The 20385-nt window shown below is 37.5% G+C and overlaps 1 protein-coding gene across 2 annotated transcripts in view; it reads left to right on the plus strand.

Annotated features, from left to right (window-relative positions):
* PRIM2 (DNA primase subunit 2) overlaps positions 1-19837 on the plus strand; it is a 348531-nt gene extending 328694 nt beyond the window's left edge. For both annotated transcript variants that reach the window (XM_045498644.1, XM_045498645.1), the window contains exons 13-14: positions 8788-8856; positions 19236-19837. In XM_045498644.1, the coding sequence (XP_045354600.1) occupies positions 8788-8856; positions 19236-19460 (294 nt within the window). In that variant the 3' untranslated portion in view covers positions 19461-19837. The remainder of the gene's footprint in view (positions 1-8787; positions 8857-19235) is intronic.
* The last annotated feature ends 548 nt before the right edge of the window (positions 19838-20385 follow it).

Consider the following 20385-nt stretch of genomic DNA (forward strand, 5'->3'; position numbering starts at 1 on the left):
GGAAGAACTAAATTAGTAATTTTTTTGCTGTGGTCTACACGCACCGCCCCCCCCCCCACTCCTGCCCCAGACAAAGTTAGAAAGAAATGTAATGCAACTAATTGAAACAGTTCTAATAACAGTGCTCTAAGACTGATTTAAATAGAAGTAAGTTGCCTTGGTGAGGAAAGACATTTTATTACTCAATAAACATTTACTGAGCACTTGACATGTCACTGAGTTTTCAGTGTGTTCAAATCTGGAAATAGAATGATTAAGAAACTATTTTAGAGCTCTTAGTCTAATGGTGCCAAAAGGCATAATTCACTATAATAAAGTGTGATAAGTGCTTTAATAAAAATACATTTAAAGTGCCAACTGGAGAATCAGAGGGCAGGATCTGCTGAGAGAGAGGTGTGAACTCAGGGAATGCTTCCTGTAGGAAGTGATCATTGCATTGCTTTTGAAAATTGAGTAGGAGTTTCCCCAGTGGAGGGAAGTGAGGCTTATGAGGCAAAAGGAACAGCATTCGTTCAACATGAATAAATAATAACAAGGTGATGACTATATTCCAGTTACTGTTCAAGGCACAAGACCTCTGCCTTTATGGAGCTGCTGTTCTAGTAGGGGAGACAGTGAACAAATTAAGTGTGGTAAGAGGAACCTAGCCAAGACCAGGAAATAGCATAAGACTTGGGGAGGTGAGCCTGTGTAGACAAGGTTGTCAGGGTGTGTTTTGAGGAGCCCTAGTCCTGGGAGAGCTATGGAACAAGTTCTGGAGACAAATTACTCTGAAGAACACTATCCTGTTAAGTCCTGCTATAAAGAAACTTAGATAATTCTCATTGGAACCAAACCAAAAAAGGCATTAGGTGAAAAAACCCTCTGAGTCATTAGGATTTTGTGAGCTAAAATTCCAAAGAATACGCTGTGGGAGGACCTGGACTAGAGCGTAAGGACCCCAGTGACCAGGCAGAGCAGGAGAGGGGCACAAAGAAGGAGACTTGGGGCCTGATGAACAAGGCCTTTTGGACCATAATGAATTTGTGACCCGTTTTCGGCTGGAAGCCAGCAATGCCAGGGTTAGATTTGATTTTAGAAAAGTTACTATGGTGGCAGTTTGGAAGCTGTCTTGAGTGAGGAAAGAATAAGTCAAGAAGCTTTTCAATAAAAAAGAGAATGATTACAGCCTGAACAATGGGGAGGAAAGGGTATGTTTTTAGAGACATTTGGAGGTGGAATTGATTCAGTCAGATAACTATGTTTATAGAAAATGAAGAGTGAGTCAGAAAAATTCTTGGCATGTAATGTTTTAAATGAGTGAAAGTACATCTTCAAGAGAGGGAAACTTGCCCCTGATCTGCCAATAAATGAAGGTCATAGCAGAGATGTAAGGTGGCGGCTGCCTAAGCTATGCTGAGTGTGTAAGAAATAGGAGCAAAGTAATATGTTCAAAAGTGTTCCAGACTCTGCATCTGTACCACATTTTCTTTCACCTTTGAAATAAAGGATGGTTAGAGATGAAGTGGAAAAATATCAGCAGGTCTACTTTCAAAAGGTTGAGCTTTTTACAAAGAAACAAGCTTGTTATCACTTTTAAATTAGACAGAATATGACCTTGAATTAGAGACAGATTAACTGCATGTCTAATTGGTGAGCTCAGCACACCTAGCTGTGCAGCACCTGACTCACCAAAGCCAAGGACAGGCAGGTGGCTATGTTCTGCTGCCAGGAAATCATCTGGACCTCACTGGCAGGCTCTGAAGTAAAGGGCATAGAGGAAGCTACAGATGGCAGGGAATAGTAGAGAGCATTAGGAAGAAAGAAGGAAGTGTGGCTCAAAGTGATAAAATGTTATGTACATTTCTGTTTTAAATTTTTTTCTACATTTCTAGTGTGTGTGTGCATATGTAAATAGAAAGGTTTCCCATCAGTATTTTGTATATCCTATGTTTGTCAACTAGCTGTGATATATTACCAATGAAATAAGAAAAACATCACCTAATATGCTCCTTCCTCCTCTACTGGAAGGGTATCGTGGGTAACCACTGTATTAGAATTCAAAACAAATAAACAAAAAATTCAAAACCAAAATAGTTATTTGCCCTGAGGATGAAGAGGTAGATGAAGTGTTATTCTTCATGGTGGGCTTTGGTCAGCTGTTAAAAAATAATTAAAAATAAAAAGCAAAGTTAAAGAATATTAATTACCAAAATCTAGTTTGATGTCACTACTCTTATTTTTTTCTGAGCCTTTTGGTCACTGATGAATTAGAACAATAAATGGATTGTTATGCTTGACATTTTGTACTTTATTCTGGAAATATTGGCATTAAAAACCAAAAGTAAAATTTCCATTTGATCAATAGTCTTAAATCCTCACAGAAATTTTTCTTTAAACAATTTTGTATTTTTGGGATACCTGGGTGGCTCAGTGGGTTAAGTGTCTGACTCTTGATATCTGCTCAGGTTGTGATCTTGCAGTCATGAGATCGAGCCCCGTGTTGGGCTCCACATTGAGCATGGAGCCTACTTGGGATTCTCTCCTCCCCTCTCCTCCTCTCCCCCTCTCCCTTCTGCCCCCTCTCCCCCTCCTGCTCACTTGCATGCACACTCACATGTGCACACACACTTTCTATCTCTCAAATAAATAACTTAAAAAAAGTTTGTATTTTCAGAGGAGACTTATTTGATATGATTATTCAAATTCTTTGGTTACATTTTTCTAAAGCAGACTTAGAAAAACTTCTAGCCAGGGTGCCTGGATGGCTCAGTTGGTTGAGCTTCTGACTTTGGCTCAGGTCATCTCACAGTTCATGAGTTCAAGCCCCATGTCGGGCTCTGTGCTGAGAGCTGAGACCCTGGAGCCTTCTTTGAATTCTGTGTGTGTGTCTCTGTCTCTGCTACCCTCTGCTTGCACTCTGTCTCTCAAAAATGAATAAACGTTAAAAAAAGAAAAAGAAAAACTTCTAGCTTCGTCATCAGAATTGACACTTATTTTGGTATATACCAGAGGAAATCATGGTGTGCTCTTGCTCTTCCAAAATGGAATTTGAAACACCTTTTGTGAGCTATGGGTTATACTTTGGTGTTTACAGGCCACGTAAATAGTAAGCTGTGATCTCCATTTCATTTACCCCATTCCTCTGGCTTTCTACATTTTTCTTCTACCTGGTTCTTTCATTTTCCTGTTTGTTTCTTTTTGTCTCCTCCTCACATTTCTTCATCTCATTTAGTTTCCCTCACCTGTTTTATTTCTGACCCTCTTCTCTGGCCAGTCCCTGCCTGCTGAACTGGAACCTTATGGAGCTATCCCTCTAAGAAGAGCAAAGCCCAATTTAGGGGGATGGAGGTTTGACCCTTCAGAAGCTATCTGGCTGAATGAACATTGCCAAAAAAGTACTGTTGCCTAACTACATCTTCATTCTGGCTTCTTTACAGAATTTCATTTTCCTTTTTATTTTTTATTTTTTTAAGTTTGTTTATTTTTGAGAGAGAGCAAGCCTGCGTGTACAAGTGGGGGAGGGGCAGAGAGAGAGGGAGGCACAGAATCCAAAGCAGGCCCCAGGCTCCAAACTGTCTGCACAGAGCCCAACGTAGGTCTTGAACTCAACAAACCGTGAGATCATGACCTGAACCAAAGTCAATTGCTTAACCAAGCCAGCCTCCCACAGAATTTCATTTTCTTTAAAAAAATTTAATGTCATATTATATATGATTCCAACACACAAAATATGTATAAACAAGCACAATATGAAATAACTCCCCATATGCCTCCCCTACCCCCAAAACATATTAAAAAAAAAAAAGGACAAGATTAGGTAGGTAAGTTCAAAATTAACACTATAAAAATATTACCACAGCCAATATTTCTTCATTCTTGAAAGCATCAAAGAAAAAATTTTTAGTTTCAAAGAAAAGCACACCACTTTTGGTTAAACCCTAGGTCTTTTTCAGGTTCACAGTAGTCTGGCTATCAATCAAGCATATATGTCCATTGGCCTGGGACATGGGCTCTTCTGTTAGAACTCAGCATTTTTTAAAAAGTGATTACTTGAGGGGCGCCTGGGTGGCGCAGTCGGTTAAGCGTCCGACTTCAGCCAGGTCACGATCTCGCGGTCCGTGAGTTCGAGCCCCACGTCGGGCTCTGGGCTGATGGCTCAGAGCCTGGAGCCTGTTTCCGATTCTGTGTCTCCCTCTCTCTCTGCCCCTCCCCCGTTCATGCTCTGTCTCTCTCTGTCCCAAAAATAAATAAACGCTGAGCTGAGTTACTTCTTTAAAAAAAAAAAAAAAAAAAGTGATTACTTGAATTATACACACAAAATTTAAACTCTAAATGAGCCCAACCATTGCTGAGACCCTGAATTTTAAAGAATAAAGAAGGGTCAGTAACCACTGTCATCGTGCATGCCAACCATCACTGCTTAACCATCCCTGTCCAGTCTTTGTGACTTAGCAGTGAGCATTTTCAGCATCTGTACATTAACATATAAGTGGCCCACCTTCAGAAAAGCGAAGAGTCTTTCCAAGGACATGTAAAACAAATTGTGAGAACTTAGCTTCTGACCTATAATTCTTTTCTACAGTCTATCTCAGGCATCTGTCCTTAGTTTTTGGTGTTTTTTTGGTCAAGTATCTGTCTTTGCTTCTATTTCACAAACTGATTTTAGTATATTGCTGATACCTCAGTTTTCTTTTCTTTTGATTTTTAGCTTTGTATTTCCTGCCTTGGAGTCATCCAACCCATTGACAAATTATACCGGTACCATCCTCAACATACCTGTAGACTATCTTGGTATACCATTTGCTAGTGAGGTTTGTATCAGAAAAATTAAAGAAAATTAGGTGCAGAAAAAGCCCCAAGTTGCATTCCATATAGAAATGTTAGAACACTCTTAAATATAGAGAACAAACTGAGAGTTGCTGGAGGGGGTTGGGGGGGGGCGGGAATGGGCTAAATGGGCAAGGGGCATTAAGGAGGACACTTGTTGGGATGACCACTGAGTGTTATATGTAGGGGATGAATCACTGGATTCTACTCCTGAAATCGTTATTGCACTATATGCTAACTAACTTGGATGTAAGTTAAAAAAAAATAATAAATATATTATTTTTAAAAAATGGTAGAACATCATAATCACTTGTGAATATTTTGAAGTCCACAGAGTGGGTATGCATCTAAGATGTTGCCTGACATAGAGATTTCAGGTATCCTACTCATTGGCTGTTGTATGAGAAGTATCTATTTGTTAACTCATATTGTTTAGTGGCTAGTAAGTGGCATTTTTGGTATTCTACATATATTTTACATGATATTTTGTTACTTACATATTGCATTTTACTGAGTTTTAATTTTTTAATTTTTTTTTAATGTTTATTTTTGAGAGAGAGAGAGTGCGAGCACGTGAGGGGCAGAGAGAGAGAGAGACAGACAGACAGACAGAGACAGAACCCTAAACAGGTTCTAGGCTTTGAGCTGTCGGCACAGAACCTGATGCAGGGCTCAAACCCAACAGACCACAAGATCATGACCTGAGCCAATGTCAGCCACTCAACTGACTGAGCCACCCAGGTATCCCTGCATTTTACTGAGTTTTTAGACTACTTAGTTTTATTTAGGAAATCAGAGTGGGAAAGTGTTGAGTGATAGGTAATGAATTACTCTAAAACATCAGGGAATAGGTTCCTATTGAGCATTTTTGTGCAGAACAGCTGTTTTTCAAAAATGGTTATGGCCAGTAAGTGGGAAATGTGACCACTTGTAACCACTACTCTTACCAGCCTGGCCAAAGCCTGTACCATCTGTTCCCTGGATTCTTGTAATGAGCTCCCTATTTCTGTCCCTACTCCCTCTATCATATCATGCAGAATAATCCTGTTAACAGTGTCAGGTCATGCCACTCCTGTGCCAAGAAAATTGCAGTAGCTCCCCATTTTACTCAGAGAAAAAAACCAAACTTCATTCATTGGTCCATAACATCCTTCTCTTTCTTTTTTCTCCTCCTGTATATCTATAATCTAGATCATAATGTGAAATTAAAGTATATATGTTTATTAGTTACTGGGTTTTTTGAGTTAATGTTTCACTTATTCCCCTTAAAGAAAAGAAAATCATAAATTGCATTGGATTTTTTAATTCTTCCCACAGTAAACGGCACTCACTAGATAGACACCCCTATTTTAAGGGGATATATTTCTTCATCTCTGAAATGAAGGTAATACCTATAAATAATATCTAATTGTCTCAAAGCAGTCTTTCTCTTGGTTTTCTTCTAGTAGTTCATATATTGTCCTCACATCTCCATTACTGTGGAGGGTTTTCTTTCTTCTTCTCTAGAACCTCTCTTTAGGTCTTTCTTTGAATAGCTTTTTTGGGCAATGAAAAGCACTCTATTGTCTTTTTTTCCCCCTATTACACCTTTACATATGTGTAGAAACCTTCATTCACCCTAAATAGGCTGTGACATGATCAGTAAAGTTACTTAAGGATTGATGATGGTTGAATGATTTATTTCTGGATTTGCAAGAAATTTTCAAGTAACAAATTCATTCTAGAAAAATAAAAAGTGAAAGGAAAACTAAATGATTTTTGTTAAGAGCCTTCTTTCGGAGTGGAGCAGGGTGGAGGGGAAGGGTTGATCTGCGATTAATCCAAATTTAATTTTAATGGAACCTAAAATTTCAAAATACATAAGCTTTTCTCCTTCTGTAGCTTATGTGTCCATTTTCTTTAACATACATCACCCAACTATTTTTTTATTTTTAATTTTTTATATTTATTTATTTTTTAAAGTAGGCTCCCTGCCCATCATGGGGCTTGAACTCACAACCCTGAACTTACAATCAAGAGTCACATGCCCTACTGACTGAGCCAGCTAAGCTTCCCCAACTAGATATTTTTTAAATCTTGGGGCACCTGATTGGTTCAGTCGGTAAAGTGTCCGACTCTTGGTTTTGGCTCGGGTCATAATCTCACGGTTCATGAGTTCGAGCCCCATGTCAGGCTTTGCACTGACAGTGCAGAGCCTGCTTGAGATTGTCTCCCTCTCTCTGTGCCACTCCCTCTAAATAAATAAACTTAATTAAAAAAAATTTTTTTAATTAAAAAAAATGTTTCCCAAATATACATATTAGAATGTTTGTATATAATGTTACATATTTACTTTCCAAGGAAGATATTTAAATATATGTATATAAGCTCATATATATTTAAATATATATATCTTAAGAATATGTATATACATAGAATATGATGTTGGATTTATTGTTGTGTTTTTACATAAAAGAGCTTTGTTATATACCACACAATTGAGCTTTTTGTTTATTTCTGTGAATTCATTTCTCTTCAGGTAATTTACGGTATCATTTAAACTTAACTAAAGTTTGAAGGCTTTGCTTCTCCAAAATTGCAGTTCACAGATATTCCTTCATGGTATCATTGATGTTTGCAAATAATCAGTTATAAGTTCATCTCAACACAATTTGAATATCTGTATGTAAAAACATTGGAGAATACGAACTCAGAGTGTTAAAATTACTTTGAAAACTTTGTTGCTTGCTTCAGTTTTAAAACTTTATAGCCATTGATTTTAAATTGATTTATTTTTCATTTCTGCTCTAATGAATTGGAGAAAAATGGACAGGTCAAATAGGATCCTGGGTGCTGTGGTTGGTTGGCATTTATATAGGTCTTTCATAAAGGATTTAATAAAAGGTGACCTGAAATGCAGAAATGTAATCTATAAGACAATCAAAGAAAAACAGTTCTTTTAAGCACACTGTCAGTATTGTATGATTCCTGCTCTGTAACTGTAATAATTTTGTGTGTTTGTCAAAAGATGTAAGCTATATTCAATAATGAGAATAGCAGGAATTTGAGACTTCATGTACATTTCTGTTGTCACAGGAAGGTCAGCCTTTTGAAAAGGGATAGAAATGAACATTTCTCCAGAATTACATTTCCCTTCATTTTAGGCTATCTCTTAATTCCAGCATTTTTACTGTGTTTGATAAATAGGCCAAATATATATTTTTTTTATTTGGCAGGGGAGGTGGTGAAACTTTACAAATTTCAACTGGCATTGCACTTGGCTGATAAGAATGGGAGTTTGTACCGCTCTGAAGAGATTACATGAAGTAGAATTGGAAAGCAAATTGTATTTACAAAAGATAGGATGATGTTCCTAATAGGTGTTCAGAATAGACTATTCACTCTCATATTCTGCTGAGCTTTACTAGAAATAACTTCATTTCAAAAAAAGAACAAATCTGATTGAAGGTAAAAGCATTCCCTCTCCACAGACACTCTTCCAAAGGACTTACATTAAATTTTCCTGATGGGCACACAGCTGTATTTTGAGCTGTATCTGTATAAACTGTAATGTGGAAAATAAAAATCTAAATAGTACACCTGATTGCTTCATGCACCAATCATTTAGATTACTAGATTTATATCTATAATTTTGGAAGAGAAGTTGCAAGGTGATGTTCTGACAATAACTGTCAAAGTCATAATACTAGGATCTGTTTTCATCTTGTTGTCAAGGTAAAGTTATTGAAATTCACAGTTGGTGGGTCACAAAGATCACTTCCTATCTCTTGTCATCTGTAGCTTAATGCTGACCTAAGCGGCTGGTGTATAATGTCAAAATTATCACGGTGCCCAGGCTGCAGAAGTACAACATGCTACATGATTTAATGCATTTCCTGTCTGGAATAAAGATTATGAAAAGGCCAACAACCATGAGCTACAGTGGTTTAGAGAGACTTAGTTTCTAATTTTGCTTTCTCCTTTTCCCATTCATTTTAGATTTTGGATTTAGTAAAAGGGACACATTACCAAGTAGCCTGTCAGAAGTACTTCGAGATGACACATAATGTAAGTACATTTTTAAACTTTATGGCCTAATCCTTTGTTTTGTTGTTATTCTGTGTTTCATTCAGGGTTTTTAGTTGCAGCTCCAGCTATTTTCACCAGAAAGGGATTTATCACATGGTACTAGGTAACTTATAAAATTGATAGAGGGGCCAGAGAATTAATCTAGGAATCTACAGACCCAGAAATACTGTAACAAGGAGAAGCTACACAATGAGAAAACCTTATTCTACGACAGCTGCCACCCACCATTTCACGTCTAGGGATGAGACCGAGGGCCAGTAAACTTTTTTAGGAAAGTGCCAGATTGTAAAAATTTTAGGCCGTATTGTCCATATGGTCTCTGTCGAACTGCTCATCTCTGCTTTTGTAGTCCAGAGCAGCCATAGATCATATATAAAGGAACGAGCATGACTGTGTTCTCGTAGAACTTTATTTACCAAAACAGATAGTGGGCTGGATTTGACCAATGGCCTTAGGTAGCCAAATCTTGGAGTAGCTGTAGAACAGTTGCCCTAGGTGCCTAGGAAAACCAGAGGCTTTTGCCATCTTTCCTGTAGAAAATCTGTTTTACTTCTGGCTGCCACCTCATGTTACTCTTATTTCCCATATCTCATATTTACCTGCATGGCTGAACTTTAGTTACATGTAAGACCCCTGACTGCAAGGGACTCAAGGAAATGTGTTTGGTTTTTATCTTGTTAGCCTCTTTTGCCATGCTTCTATAGTACAGGCATACGTTGGAGATATTACGGGTTCGGTTCCAGACCATCATGATAAAGTGAGCTGAATGCATTTTTTGGTTTCCCAGTATAGATACCAGTTATGTTTCCATTATACTGTAGTCTATTAAGTGTGTAGTAGCATTATTACAGGTATTAATAGGTATTTTTGCATACCTTAATTAAAAAATACTTTATGGCTAAAAAATACTAACCACGATCTGAGCTTTCAACAAGTTATAACTTTTTACTGGTGGAGGTTCCTCCTTCCATGTCGATGGCTGCTGACTGTTCAGGGTGGTAGTTGCTGAAGGTTGGGGTGGCTGTGATTGGTTTTAAAAATAAGACAACAGAGAAGTTTGCCGTATCAACTTAACTTCCTTTCATGGATGATTTCTCTATAGCATGTGATGCTGTTTGGTAGCATTTTGCCCACAGTAGAACGTCTTTCAAAACTGGAGTTTGTCCTCTCAAACCCTGCTGCTGCCTCCTCAACTAAATTTATGTCATGTTCTCTTTTGTTGCCATTTCAACAATCTTCCCAACATCTTCACCAGGAGTACATTCCATATCATGAAACCACTTTCTGTGCTCATCCATAAGAAGACTCTTTTGTCTACGTTGAAAATCTGTTGGTTTAGTGTAGCTCCTTCATTTGTAACCTTATCTAGATCTTCTGAATAACCTGCAGCAGGTTCTGTATTAACACTTGGCTGCTTCACCTTGCATTTTGAGGTTACAGAGACTGCTGCTTTCCTTAAACTTCATGAACCAACCGACCTCTGCTAGCTGCACATTTTTCCTCTATAGCTTCCTCACTTCTCTCAGCCTTCATGAAATTGAAGAGAGTTAGGGCCTGGCTCTGGATTAGCTTTGGCTTAAGGGAATCTTGTGGCTGGTGTGTCTTCTGTCCAAACCACGAAAACTTCCTCCATTATCAGCAATAGGGCTGTTTTGCTGTCTTATCATTTGTGTGATCACTGGGGTAGTACTTTTAATTTCCTACAAGAACTTTTCCTTTTATTCACAACTTGGCTAACTGGCACAAGAAGCCTAGCTTTTGGCCTGTCTCGGCTTTCAACATGCCTTCCTCAATAAGCTTAATCATTTCTGGCTTTTGATTTAAAGTAAGAGATTTGTGGCTCTTCCTTTCACTTGAATACTGAGAGGCCATTGTAGGGTTCTTAATTGGCTTAATTTCAGTATTGCTGTGTCTCAGGGAATAGGCAGGCTGGAGAAAAGAGAGACAGGAAAATGGCCAGTCAGTGGAGGAGTCAGAACACATACAACATTTATCAGTTTAAGTTTGGCATCTTATATCAGCATGGTTTCTGATGCCACAACACGATTACAGTAGTAACATCAAAGATCACCATAACAAAAATAACGAAGTTTGAAATACTGTGAGAATTACCAAAATGTGACAGAGACATACAGTGAGCAAGTACTGCTGGAAAAATGCCAATAGACTCCCTCAACTGCAGGGTTGCCACAAACCTTCAATTTGTAGAAAACACAGTATCTGGGAAATGCAATAAAACAAAATATGCCTCTATAAGAAGACCAACTAGTAGGTTCTGAAACGTGTAAAGCAAGGGTCACAACTCAGAGGCCTACAGAGGTTAGGCAAATAACACAAAAAAGTGAAGGTAGAGGTATCGGGGTGACTCAGTCATTTAAGTGTCTGACTCTTGATTTCAGCTCAGGTCATGACCTCAGAGTTGTAAGATCAGGCCCTTCATCAGGCTCTGTGCTGGGTATAGAGTCTGCTTAAGATTCTCTCTCTCTCTCTCTCTCTCTCTCTCTCTCTCTCTCTCACTTTAAAAACAAAAAACTGTGGGCGCCTGGGTGGCTCAGTCGGTTAAGCGTCCGACTTCAGCTCAGGTCACGATCTCGCGGTTCGTGAGTTCGAGACCCGCGTCGGGCTCTGGGCTGATGGCTCAGAGCCTGGAGCCTGCTTCCGATTCTGTGTCTCCCTCTCTCTCTGCCCCTCCCCTGTTCATGCTCTGTCTCTCTCTATCTCAAAAATAAATAAATGTTAAAAAAAAAAAATTTTTTTTAATAAAAAAAAATAAAATAAAATAAAAACAAAAAACTGTGAAGGTGGCTGAGATTAACACCAGAGAGTATGGGAGGCACCATGGTGTGCTGATGAATTCACATCCTGTTAGGGGCATTCACATTGACAAGTTTGAAGACTGTATACAAGTCAGTAGAACACATCTGCAGGTGAAATTCAGCTCACTGACCCCCTGTTTGCAACTGCTGGTCTTGATCATGGCTCCCTAACCTAGGACAGACATCCAACATCCTGAGATATTTTTTTCTGTGAGTGTATATGTGCATTTTTTCGGAGTCTGTTGTTTATCAGGTTTCAAAGGGATTCATCCGTGACCCTCCCCCAAAAGATGTTGCATTCATTGAATTCATCATCAGCTACCATGCTATGCTGTTTTATAATCATTTTTATTTTTCCTATTTAGTTTTTATGGAATATTTTTTATATTTTGGTTATATAATAACAAAATCTCTTATAGTATAAAATATTTCATAGGAAAAGTATATCCTATAATATTACCAATAATGAATACAGTACTGTAACCGACATCTGTAGAACCCTTAACACATGCCCAGTACAGCACTAAGTACTTTGACCACATTAGCTCTTTTGATGCACACTACAGTACTACAGTGAGGTACTATTTTTATTCCCGTTTATGAATAAAGTTTAGAGAAGGTGAGCAACCTGTGTAAGGTCCTACTGCTTATAAGAGATGGACTAAGTAAGTCATTAAAGCTTATGAGCCCGACCATGACTGTGTACTTCTATAGAATCTGATACTGTACCTGTAATAATGACTGTGGAGGTCACTAGCATTTTCTTGTCTACATTTATGATCCAACTATCATAGTTTATGTTAAAAAAAACAAAACAAAACCTGAAAACCAACAATTCTACATGACTTGCCCAAGGTACCATAATTTGTAAATAGGAGATCCGGAGCCAGAACCATCCCCACCACTGTCTGCTGTGGGTCTTCCCCTTCTTTCTATTACACCTAACTGTTGAAAATATTACTGTTATTTACCACCATAAAGACTTTGTTTTCACAAAATTTAAAAGACAAAATAAACCTCACTTAAATAGAAACAAGCACAAATTCTCATTAGTTTTAGCAGTCTAGGAATCTCACCCGATAAGCCACATTTGTTTGATATTTTCCGCACCAGTTTTGAATTAACCTTTTTCTTAGAGACCATATTCCTTAATTTGCCTACTCAGCTTGAGAGTTCTTAATTATTTGTGGATTCTCTTTAATAAGACGCCTCAGAACTTCCACAAATTAAGGTCTGTCATTCAACTTCTTTCCTTTTTTTAAAATAAGATGTGACAATTAGATTTAAACATTGAGTTTGTGACATAATCACAAAAAATAAGAAGAAAATTTCTAGTTCCCAGATGTGCTTTTGTAGTATCTACTGAGTATTCTTTTCTTGCAGGAATATTACTGCTATGGGCAATTTAAAAACTTGCCTTAGATTAGTGAAGATATTGAAAAGATGTATGTCTAAATCCTCCCACATATAACTTAAGCCACATAAAAATCAATGGAATAAAAAGGCTGTTTGAATTCGCTAGATGTCTCATTATAGATTTTTAGTTGTGAATATCTATTATTTTTTCTCATTAAATTAAAACTAGAATCCATTTTTATTGTCAGTTTTCTGCCATCCTGCCTGCCTCCCCACTTAACAAAAATTTTAAAGCTACATTTATTTTCCTGAGGATTTTGTGATCAAGCTCATTTTAACGAAAGTTTTGAAAATGAACCAGTTAATTGATACCATTTACAGCCGCACTATGATAGTTCCATATGGCTTTTTTGGTAATACCAGCTGCCTCATTATAAGCTGTCATTGCAAAATCTCTTGATTAAAACCCAAACATCCCATAGGTAAAACAATATTGCTTCCATTCCTTCAAAATCTACATTTGCTGTGGCAGAAATATGAGACCTATGTTTGTGTGAAGGTCATCGTGTGCAGAACATGTTGATTCCAAGCAAATGTTTGAGAGAGATTCTGTAAGTAGATGTCAAAATCTGGGCTGCTTGAAATCTGTTTTCCTCAGTGTTTTTTAGGGAGCAATGTTTTATACTGTGGTCTGTTTTTTGCTTTTGGTATGCTCCATGTGTAAATGAAAACACTTGGCTTTGTGTGGATTAATCTCTGAATTGTAATTGAAAATCATTTCTTTAGCAAACTGAGTCATTCTTGATACTTTCCAAATAGCTGAGCATTTTTTTCCCACCGTATAAATCTTTGCAGAAATCTTACTAAATTCTATCACATTTGCCTGCAATCTTGAACAGGATATATATACCAAATAAAATTAAGCTCTTTTATAATAATTCAGGGTCATTATTATGGATATCAATTAGAGTACTGGGCTAGAAGCCATCATCTTGTCTCTTGCTTGGATCACTGTAGTAGCTTCCTAACTCATTTCCCACTATCTACAACACATGCACCATTCCAGGTCTTTACCCTCCACACAGCTGTTGGGATGATCTTTAAAATAGAGGAACATGATTATTTTAGTAAACTGCTTAAAAAAAAAAAAAAACCCTAAAGGGCTTCCAAATTGCTCTGAAGATGAAATCCAAAATTTATAATGTAGCCTATAAAGGCGTCCAACCCATTTCCTTCTTTCTGGATGCCAACTACACTGATCTTATTTCATATCCCTTACAGTACTTTGAGACTACTAAGCTAGTATGGCAGAATGAAAATGCATCACAGAATTTCCCTTTCTCACTAGTGAACACAATGTACAAAACATAAAAAATGACCCACCAAAAGGAAAACATCACCAATAGCAGCCAATTAAGAAAAACGGCAAGGAAAGAAACAAAAATTCTGTTTCCAAATCTAGAATGTTCCTACTTTTTTAAAAATAAGGAGTAAAGGAAATAGCTGCTGACCTTTAAGCAGAAATAAATTAAAATTGAGGGTTTCTATGGGGATAATTTGCTTTCTCTATTCTAAATTCATTTTGAAGTAAAATCTGTTTTCATTGCGGGGGGGGCATAAACCAAAGTTAATTTTTCTGGACAAGCTGAAAGGAAACCGAATGGCAGCCATTACACTTCCTTTAGCCAGAAATAAAACTGAAAGAAAGAAAACATTTAAAAGACAACCTATTTTACAAAAAAGTACAATCCACCATACAGAAGGAACTTCATAATTTCATCATGCTATCAAGCAACTGAATTAGACCGTAAGTTCAGTAAAATGAACTTATTAGCAAAATGAGTTACAAAAATGCAATCCCAAACCTAAGAGAGTTGAAAACCCAGATGTCACATAGTAACATGGTACATGCCCTTGATTCAAGACCCTTGTCACTGTTTTAGTTGGTTAATAAGAAAATTAAAGTGGAATAAAAAATATGTGCATTTTTTAAACAATATATTTTAAAGTTAAAAACATTTAAAGGTCTTTTATTCATCTTTCGATGTACGGGCAAGGTCTCATTTGAGTATAGTTTTGAGATTGGAGTTCAATTTTTTTTTTTAAGTTTATTTTGAGAGAGAGAGAGAGTAAGGGAGAGGCAGAGAGAAGTGGGGAGAGAGAATCCCAGGCAGGCTCCACGCTGTCAGTGCAGAACTCCACACTGGACTTGATCTCATAAACTGTAAGATCATGATCTGAGCTGAAATCAAGAGAGTCAGATGCTTAACCAACTGAGCCACCCAGGTACCCTGGAATTCAACTTTTTTTTTTTTAATTAACTACACCTATAATATGCCATCAATAATTTCCAGTTTAGGTTTCTTTCAAGTAGAAGAGGGAGCTAAGGACACATTTAAAGCAATATGATCTTTTTCTCTTAACTTTTGGGAATTCAACTTTTTTTTTTTTAATGTTTCTTTATTTTTGAGAGAGAGAGAGGGAGATACAGAATCCGAAGTAGGCTCCATCCAGCTTTTGAGCTGTCAGCACAGAGCCTGATGCAGCACTCAAGCTTATGAACCATGAGATCATGACCTGAGCCGAAGTCTGAGTCTCCACTGACTGAGCCACCCAGGATCCCCTCAACTTGTTTCTTTTTTAAGTGACTTGCTTTTCTTGAGTCTTTGCAAAGCCAGTAGATAGCATAGAACCAACAACTTTCTTTCTACACTCCTGTTTTCTTGGTTTTCCCCATAGCAACCATATTAATATCTTTACCTCATTGATGAGGAAACCGAGGCTTATAAAGATTTCATTTTGTCCAAATTGCAATTTAATTTATTTTGATCCAAAGAGTCCTCTCCGTGATCATAGATGTATTGAGAATTTTAACACGTTGAAACTTTAGGTGTAGTAGAAAATCTCCAATGTAATTATAGCCAAAGCAGTAGATTCTTTTTTTACATGAAATAATACCACTATGTTTTTTATAATCTTGGGGCGCCTGGGTGGCTCAGTTGAGCATCCAACTCTGGCTCAGGTTATGATCTCACAGTTCATGAGCTCAAGCCCCGTGTCAGGCTCTGTGCTGACAGCTTGGAGCTTGCTTCAGATTCTGTGTCTCCCTCTCTCTCTCTGCCCCTCTCCTGCTCACACCATCTCTCTCTCTCAAAAATAAATAAACATTTTTAAAATTTTTAAAAATATTATGTTATGATTGTAAGTTTATTTGACTTTGCATAAAACCTCTTAAAACAGATTTCAGAGCAACTAAGTGATCTGGTCAAAGGCCTTAATTATAATTCAGACAAAACCAGTTACTTGTTCAATGATTTTGCATAAACTAGGTAATCTCTTTAGGCTTCATGTTCCTAGTTTTACATGTAGAAGGTTCAATTGAAAGGATCTTCAAGGTCTTTCCAATCTCTAATGTTCTCTATAAAATGTAAAGCCTTCTGATTGATATGTTACATAATAAACTTTTCATGAAATACTTGGTAAAATGCAAACTTAATATTGGATCTCCTACTTTTTAATGAATTGGGTGAAAAATGAATATAATGAAGTTCACAAATGACTCCATTGTTAATAAAAATTATAGATTTATCATAAAACATTCAGGAAACATTTTAAAATTAAGCAGCAAGGTAGCAGATAAAAATTTGTTCTAGTGACCTGAGTAATAACTCTTAAAATGAATTAGTCTAAATGCTATCAATCTACTATACACTGACTTTACTATAAAATTATTGGCCCAACATATATCAACAGCTGACTAAAGAGAATCAGAGAATCCTGGGGTATTCAAGTATTACCAAAAAACACCTTGTTTCTGTTTATTGGTTCACCTGTTAAAAGGGTTAATTCTGAACCATCTGAACCATGACAGCAATTCTTTTAACCCCCTGCTAATTCATTTGAATCCACCATACGATTATGCATTGCTTTAAGCACATCACCTCCCCTCTCAAGGATTTTTAGTGACTCCCTGATGCCTGCAAAATTAGGTCTAGACTACTTACCCTGGGTTTCAAGGCTCTCTGAGGTCGGGCCCCAGTCTGTCTTTCCAACTTCATTTCCTATTATTCCCTTTTATATGCATTTTACACCAGGCCATCTGATCTACTTGCTTTCCAGGGACATTGCTTCTTACCTTGCTCATGTGGCTCTGCTGTTTGTATTAACCTTGACCTCATTATCCCAGCTTTTCACTCTCTCCATCTTCCCAAATTCAACTCATATAGCACTTCTCTCACAAAGCCTTCCTTGATCTCCCCAGCCAGAATGTGTCTCTAATATGGAGATAATAAACCTTTATCTGTGACCCTTAAAAACCTCTATCAAGAATAAAAGAGTGTTAAGTATATGACTGACTTCACTAGGCTGGAAATTTCTTTAGACTTAGTTAAATGCATTTTTGTGTGCTGAAAAACTACCAGCTCATAATGTGGCACATATGACTGGTATACACTGTTGGTTCTGGGCTCAACTCACCAAATATTTAGATACCTACTATATATATACAAGTCACTTCAGTACAAAGAGAGACATAAAAAGGTTAATATAAGACAAATGAACAAAAAAGTGTAATAGCTTCTCAGTTTGTAAAAAAAAAAAAAAAAAATTAAATGAAAATACCCCCTAACAAAAAACAACAACAAATAACTGCAGTAAAATGGTATCCTTTGGTTGTCAGCTTCAACTGCAGAAGGCAGGGAGGGCAGAGATTCGACATGTGATCAATTCAATCTGACCCACTGGTTGAGTGTGTAGAAAGTGACTCATGTAGAAGGTTTACACTTTAGGAGCTATCTTGCTCTTAGGTCACAGCCCAAGAGTTAGTAAAGGTTTATACAACTTAAGAAATGAATACATTAAAAATCATTGACCTTGGCACAAGGACATGACAGCAGAACATACTGGTTATGAGCATGGACTGTGCTAATTCATATCCCATCTCCAGCCCTGCAGTGCGTGATCTTGGGTAAGTTATTTAACCTCTCTCTAAAGTGGGAAATACTGATAATTTACCTTCACAGGGCTCTTAATGAAAGTTAACTAAATATATGCATGTTTGTGAATGAGTATATATGTGTGTTTTATGCCACTTAGAATAATGTCTGGCACACAGTAGTCATTAAATAAGTGCTTGCTAATATTAAGGAATATATTTTTCTTTATTAATAAATTTTAGAATCAAAGTTTAAAAAAGTAGTATTTGCTAAATGTTCAAATACCATCTGAACACCTTGTAAAGCATCATTGAATAGTAAAGGCACAGGGTAATGGGTAATTGGAAATGATATTCAAGATTTAATTTAAAGTTTAGTGATAGTATTTGTGAAAAGAAATAATGCAAACATGAGCAGGTTCATAGTTTTATGTTAAGTCCCACTGAAAATTACCAAAAGAAAAAAATTTTATATAAAAAGTAAGAGTAGGGAAAACTCAAGATTGGAATGAAGAAATTACATTAGGTTGCTTTTTCAGTGTTTATGATACTAAGTGGCATTACATAGGCCAGATTTATAAATATACTCTAAAACATGAGTGGTATCAGGGACCAATATCAAAACAGTGTCTGTTTAGGTCCACTTCCTGTGGTCCTGGAATGTTTATTTTTTAATGTTTTGTTTATTTTTGAGAAACCGAGTGCAAGCAGGGGAGGGGCAGAGAGAGAGAGGGAGACACAGAATCAGAAGCAGAATCCAGGCTCTGAGCTGTCAGCACAGAGCCTGATGTGGGGCTCAAACCCACAAACCACGAGATCATGACCTGAGCCGAAGGCAGATGCTTAACAAACTGAGCCATCCAGGTGCCCCAATTCTGGAATGTTTATATCCTTCTTCTTTTTTTTTTTAAACAACAAAATATTTATTGACGGACAATATGGCAGCCACTTTGCTTAGCCATCTGAGATGTTAAGAGGTAGATCTGGAAGTAGAATTGGATAGGGAACGGGAACTAAGAGCAGAGGTTTGGGTTGGAAATACAAATGCAAGAAGCCATTAATGTTTGGGTAGTAGTTGAAGCACCCTCTGAATGAAATCATGTAAGTACTGGATTGAGTGTTATGACCGAGAACTACTAAGATCCATGTTCTGGGCATTAAATAGTTTTTGAACAAGGTCTAAACTGGTTTATGAAGTCCCTCTATTTATACCTTTGCTTTGTGTTAATATATACATTTGCTTTCTTACACAGGTGGATGATTGTGGCTTTTCTTTGAGCCATCCTAACCAGTTCTTTTTTGAGAGCCAACGGATTCTAACTGGTAGTAAAGACATCAGAAAGGAATCCATCCAAGCAGAAGCTCCTCAACCCAAACCAAGTGTCCAGAAAAACAAGGATGCATCATCTGCTCTGGCCTCTCTGAATTCCTCTCTGGAAGTGGATATGGAAGGACTAGAGGATTACTTCAATGAATGATTCTTAAGCGCTTAAGAACTCTTTTTCCTCTCTAGTTTTCATTTCTTTCAAGATTTTGCCTGTTTCTTTTTTAACCTCTTTGTCTACTCCCTCCACCCCACCCCAGTTCATCCTCTGGAAAGCAGGCTTACGGGTAAAAACAAAGACCTCCATTCTATTTTGCTTTGACAAAAGGGAAAAAAGGAAGAATTTCTCTTGAAATCTAACACTTGAGTGGTGTGATCGAAGTCCTGTTTTAGGAGACATAACAGCTTTCTAGACTGCTTACAGTTTCCTAGAGACAGTAGAACTAAAAACAACTATTAACCCTTACCACTGTAATTTTTACTTAATCCTTTTCTGGACCATTTTTGTCAATAAATACAAAAATGTGTATTAATGTGTGTGTAGTTGAAGGAGTTATATTATGAGGAGGGATCCAAGACGGTGCCATGGGAAAATCCTGAATTCTACGCGGGACACACCCAACCTACACCTACAGCAGTTCTTTCTGAAGAACTAAAGGCTGACGAATAGCTTCTGCACAACAAAGGATAGAGAGGGGCCACACAAAGAAGGGTAGGAGAGCTGGATACACAGTAATGGGAATCCTACTCCCAGTGCTACAAGCTGCAGTAGGGAGGGATAGTACTGAAGGGCTTGGATGCAGATTCGCCTAGTAAAACAGTAACATAAAGAGCAACTAGACTGTATATAAGTGAAGGCAATGCACTATTAAACCTAGAGCATCTGCCAAGCAGTAGAGAACGGCTGGAAATTTTCTCCAGGATTGAAGGCACTGGTGACCAGCATTATTTATGTTCCCCCTCCACCTTGGCAGTATAGACAGGAGCAGCATCCTGACACTCTAGTCAATCTGCTGCCTCAGTGAGCCTTGGGCCTTTAGCACACACCAGCTCCAGCTGTCTTACCAAACTGTCCCAGT

Source organism: Leopardus geoffroyi, chromosome B2 (assembly GCF_018350155.1).
Source record: "Leopardus geoffroyi isolate Oge1 chromosome B2, O.geoffroyi_Oge1_pat1.0, whole genome shotgun sequence".
Classification (NCBI taxonomy): domain Eukaryota; kingdom Metazoa; phylum Chordata; class Mammalia; order Carnivora; family Felidae; genus Leopardus; species Leopardus geoffroyi.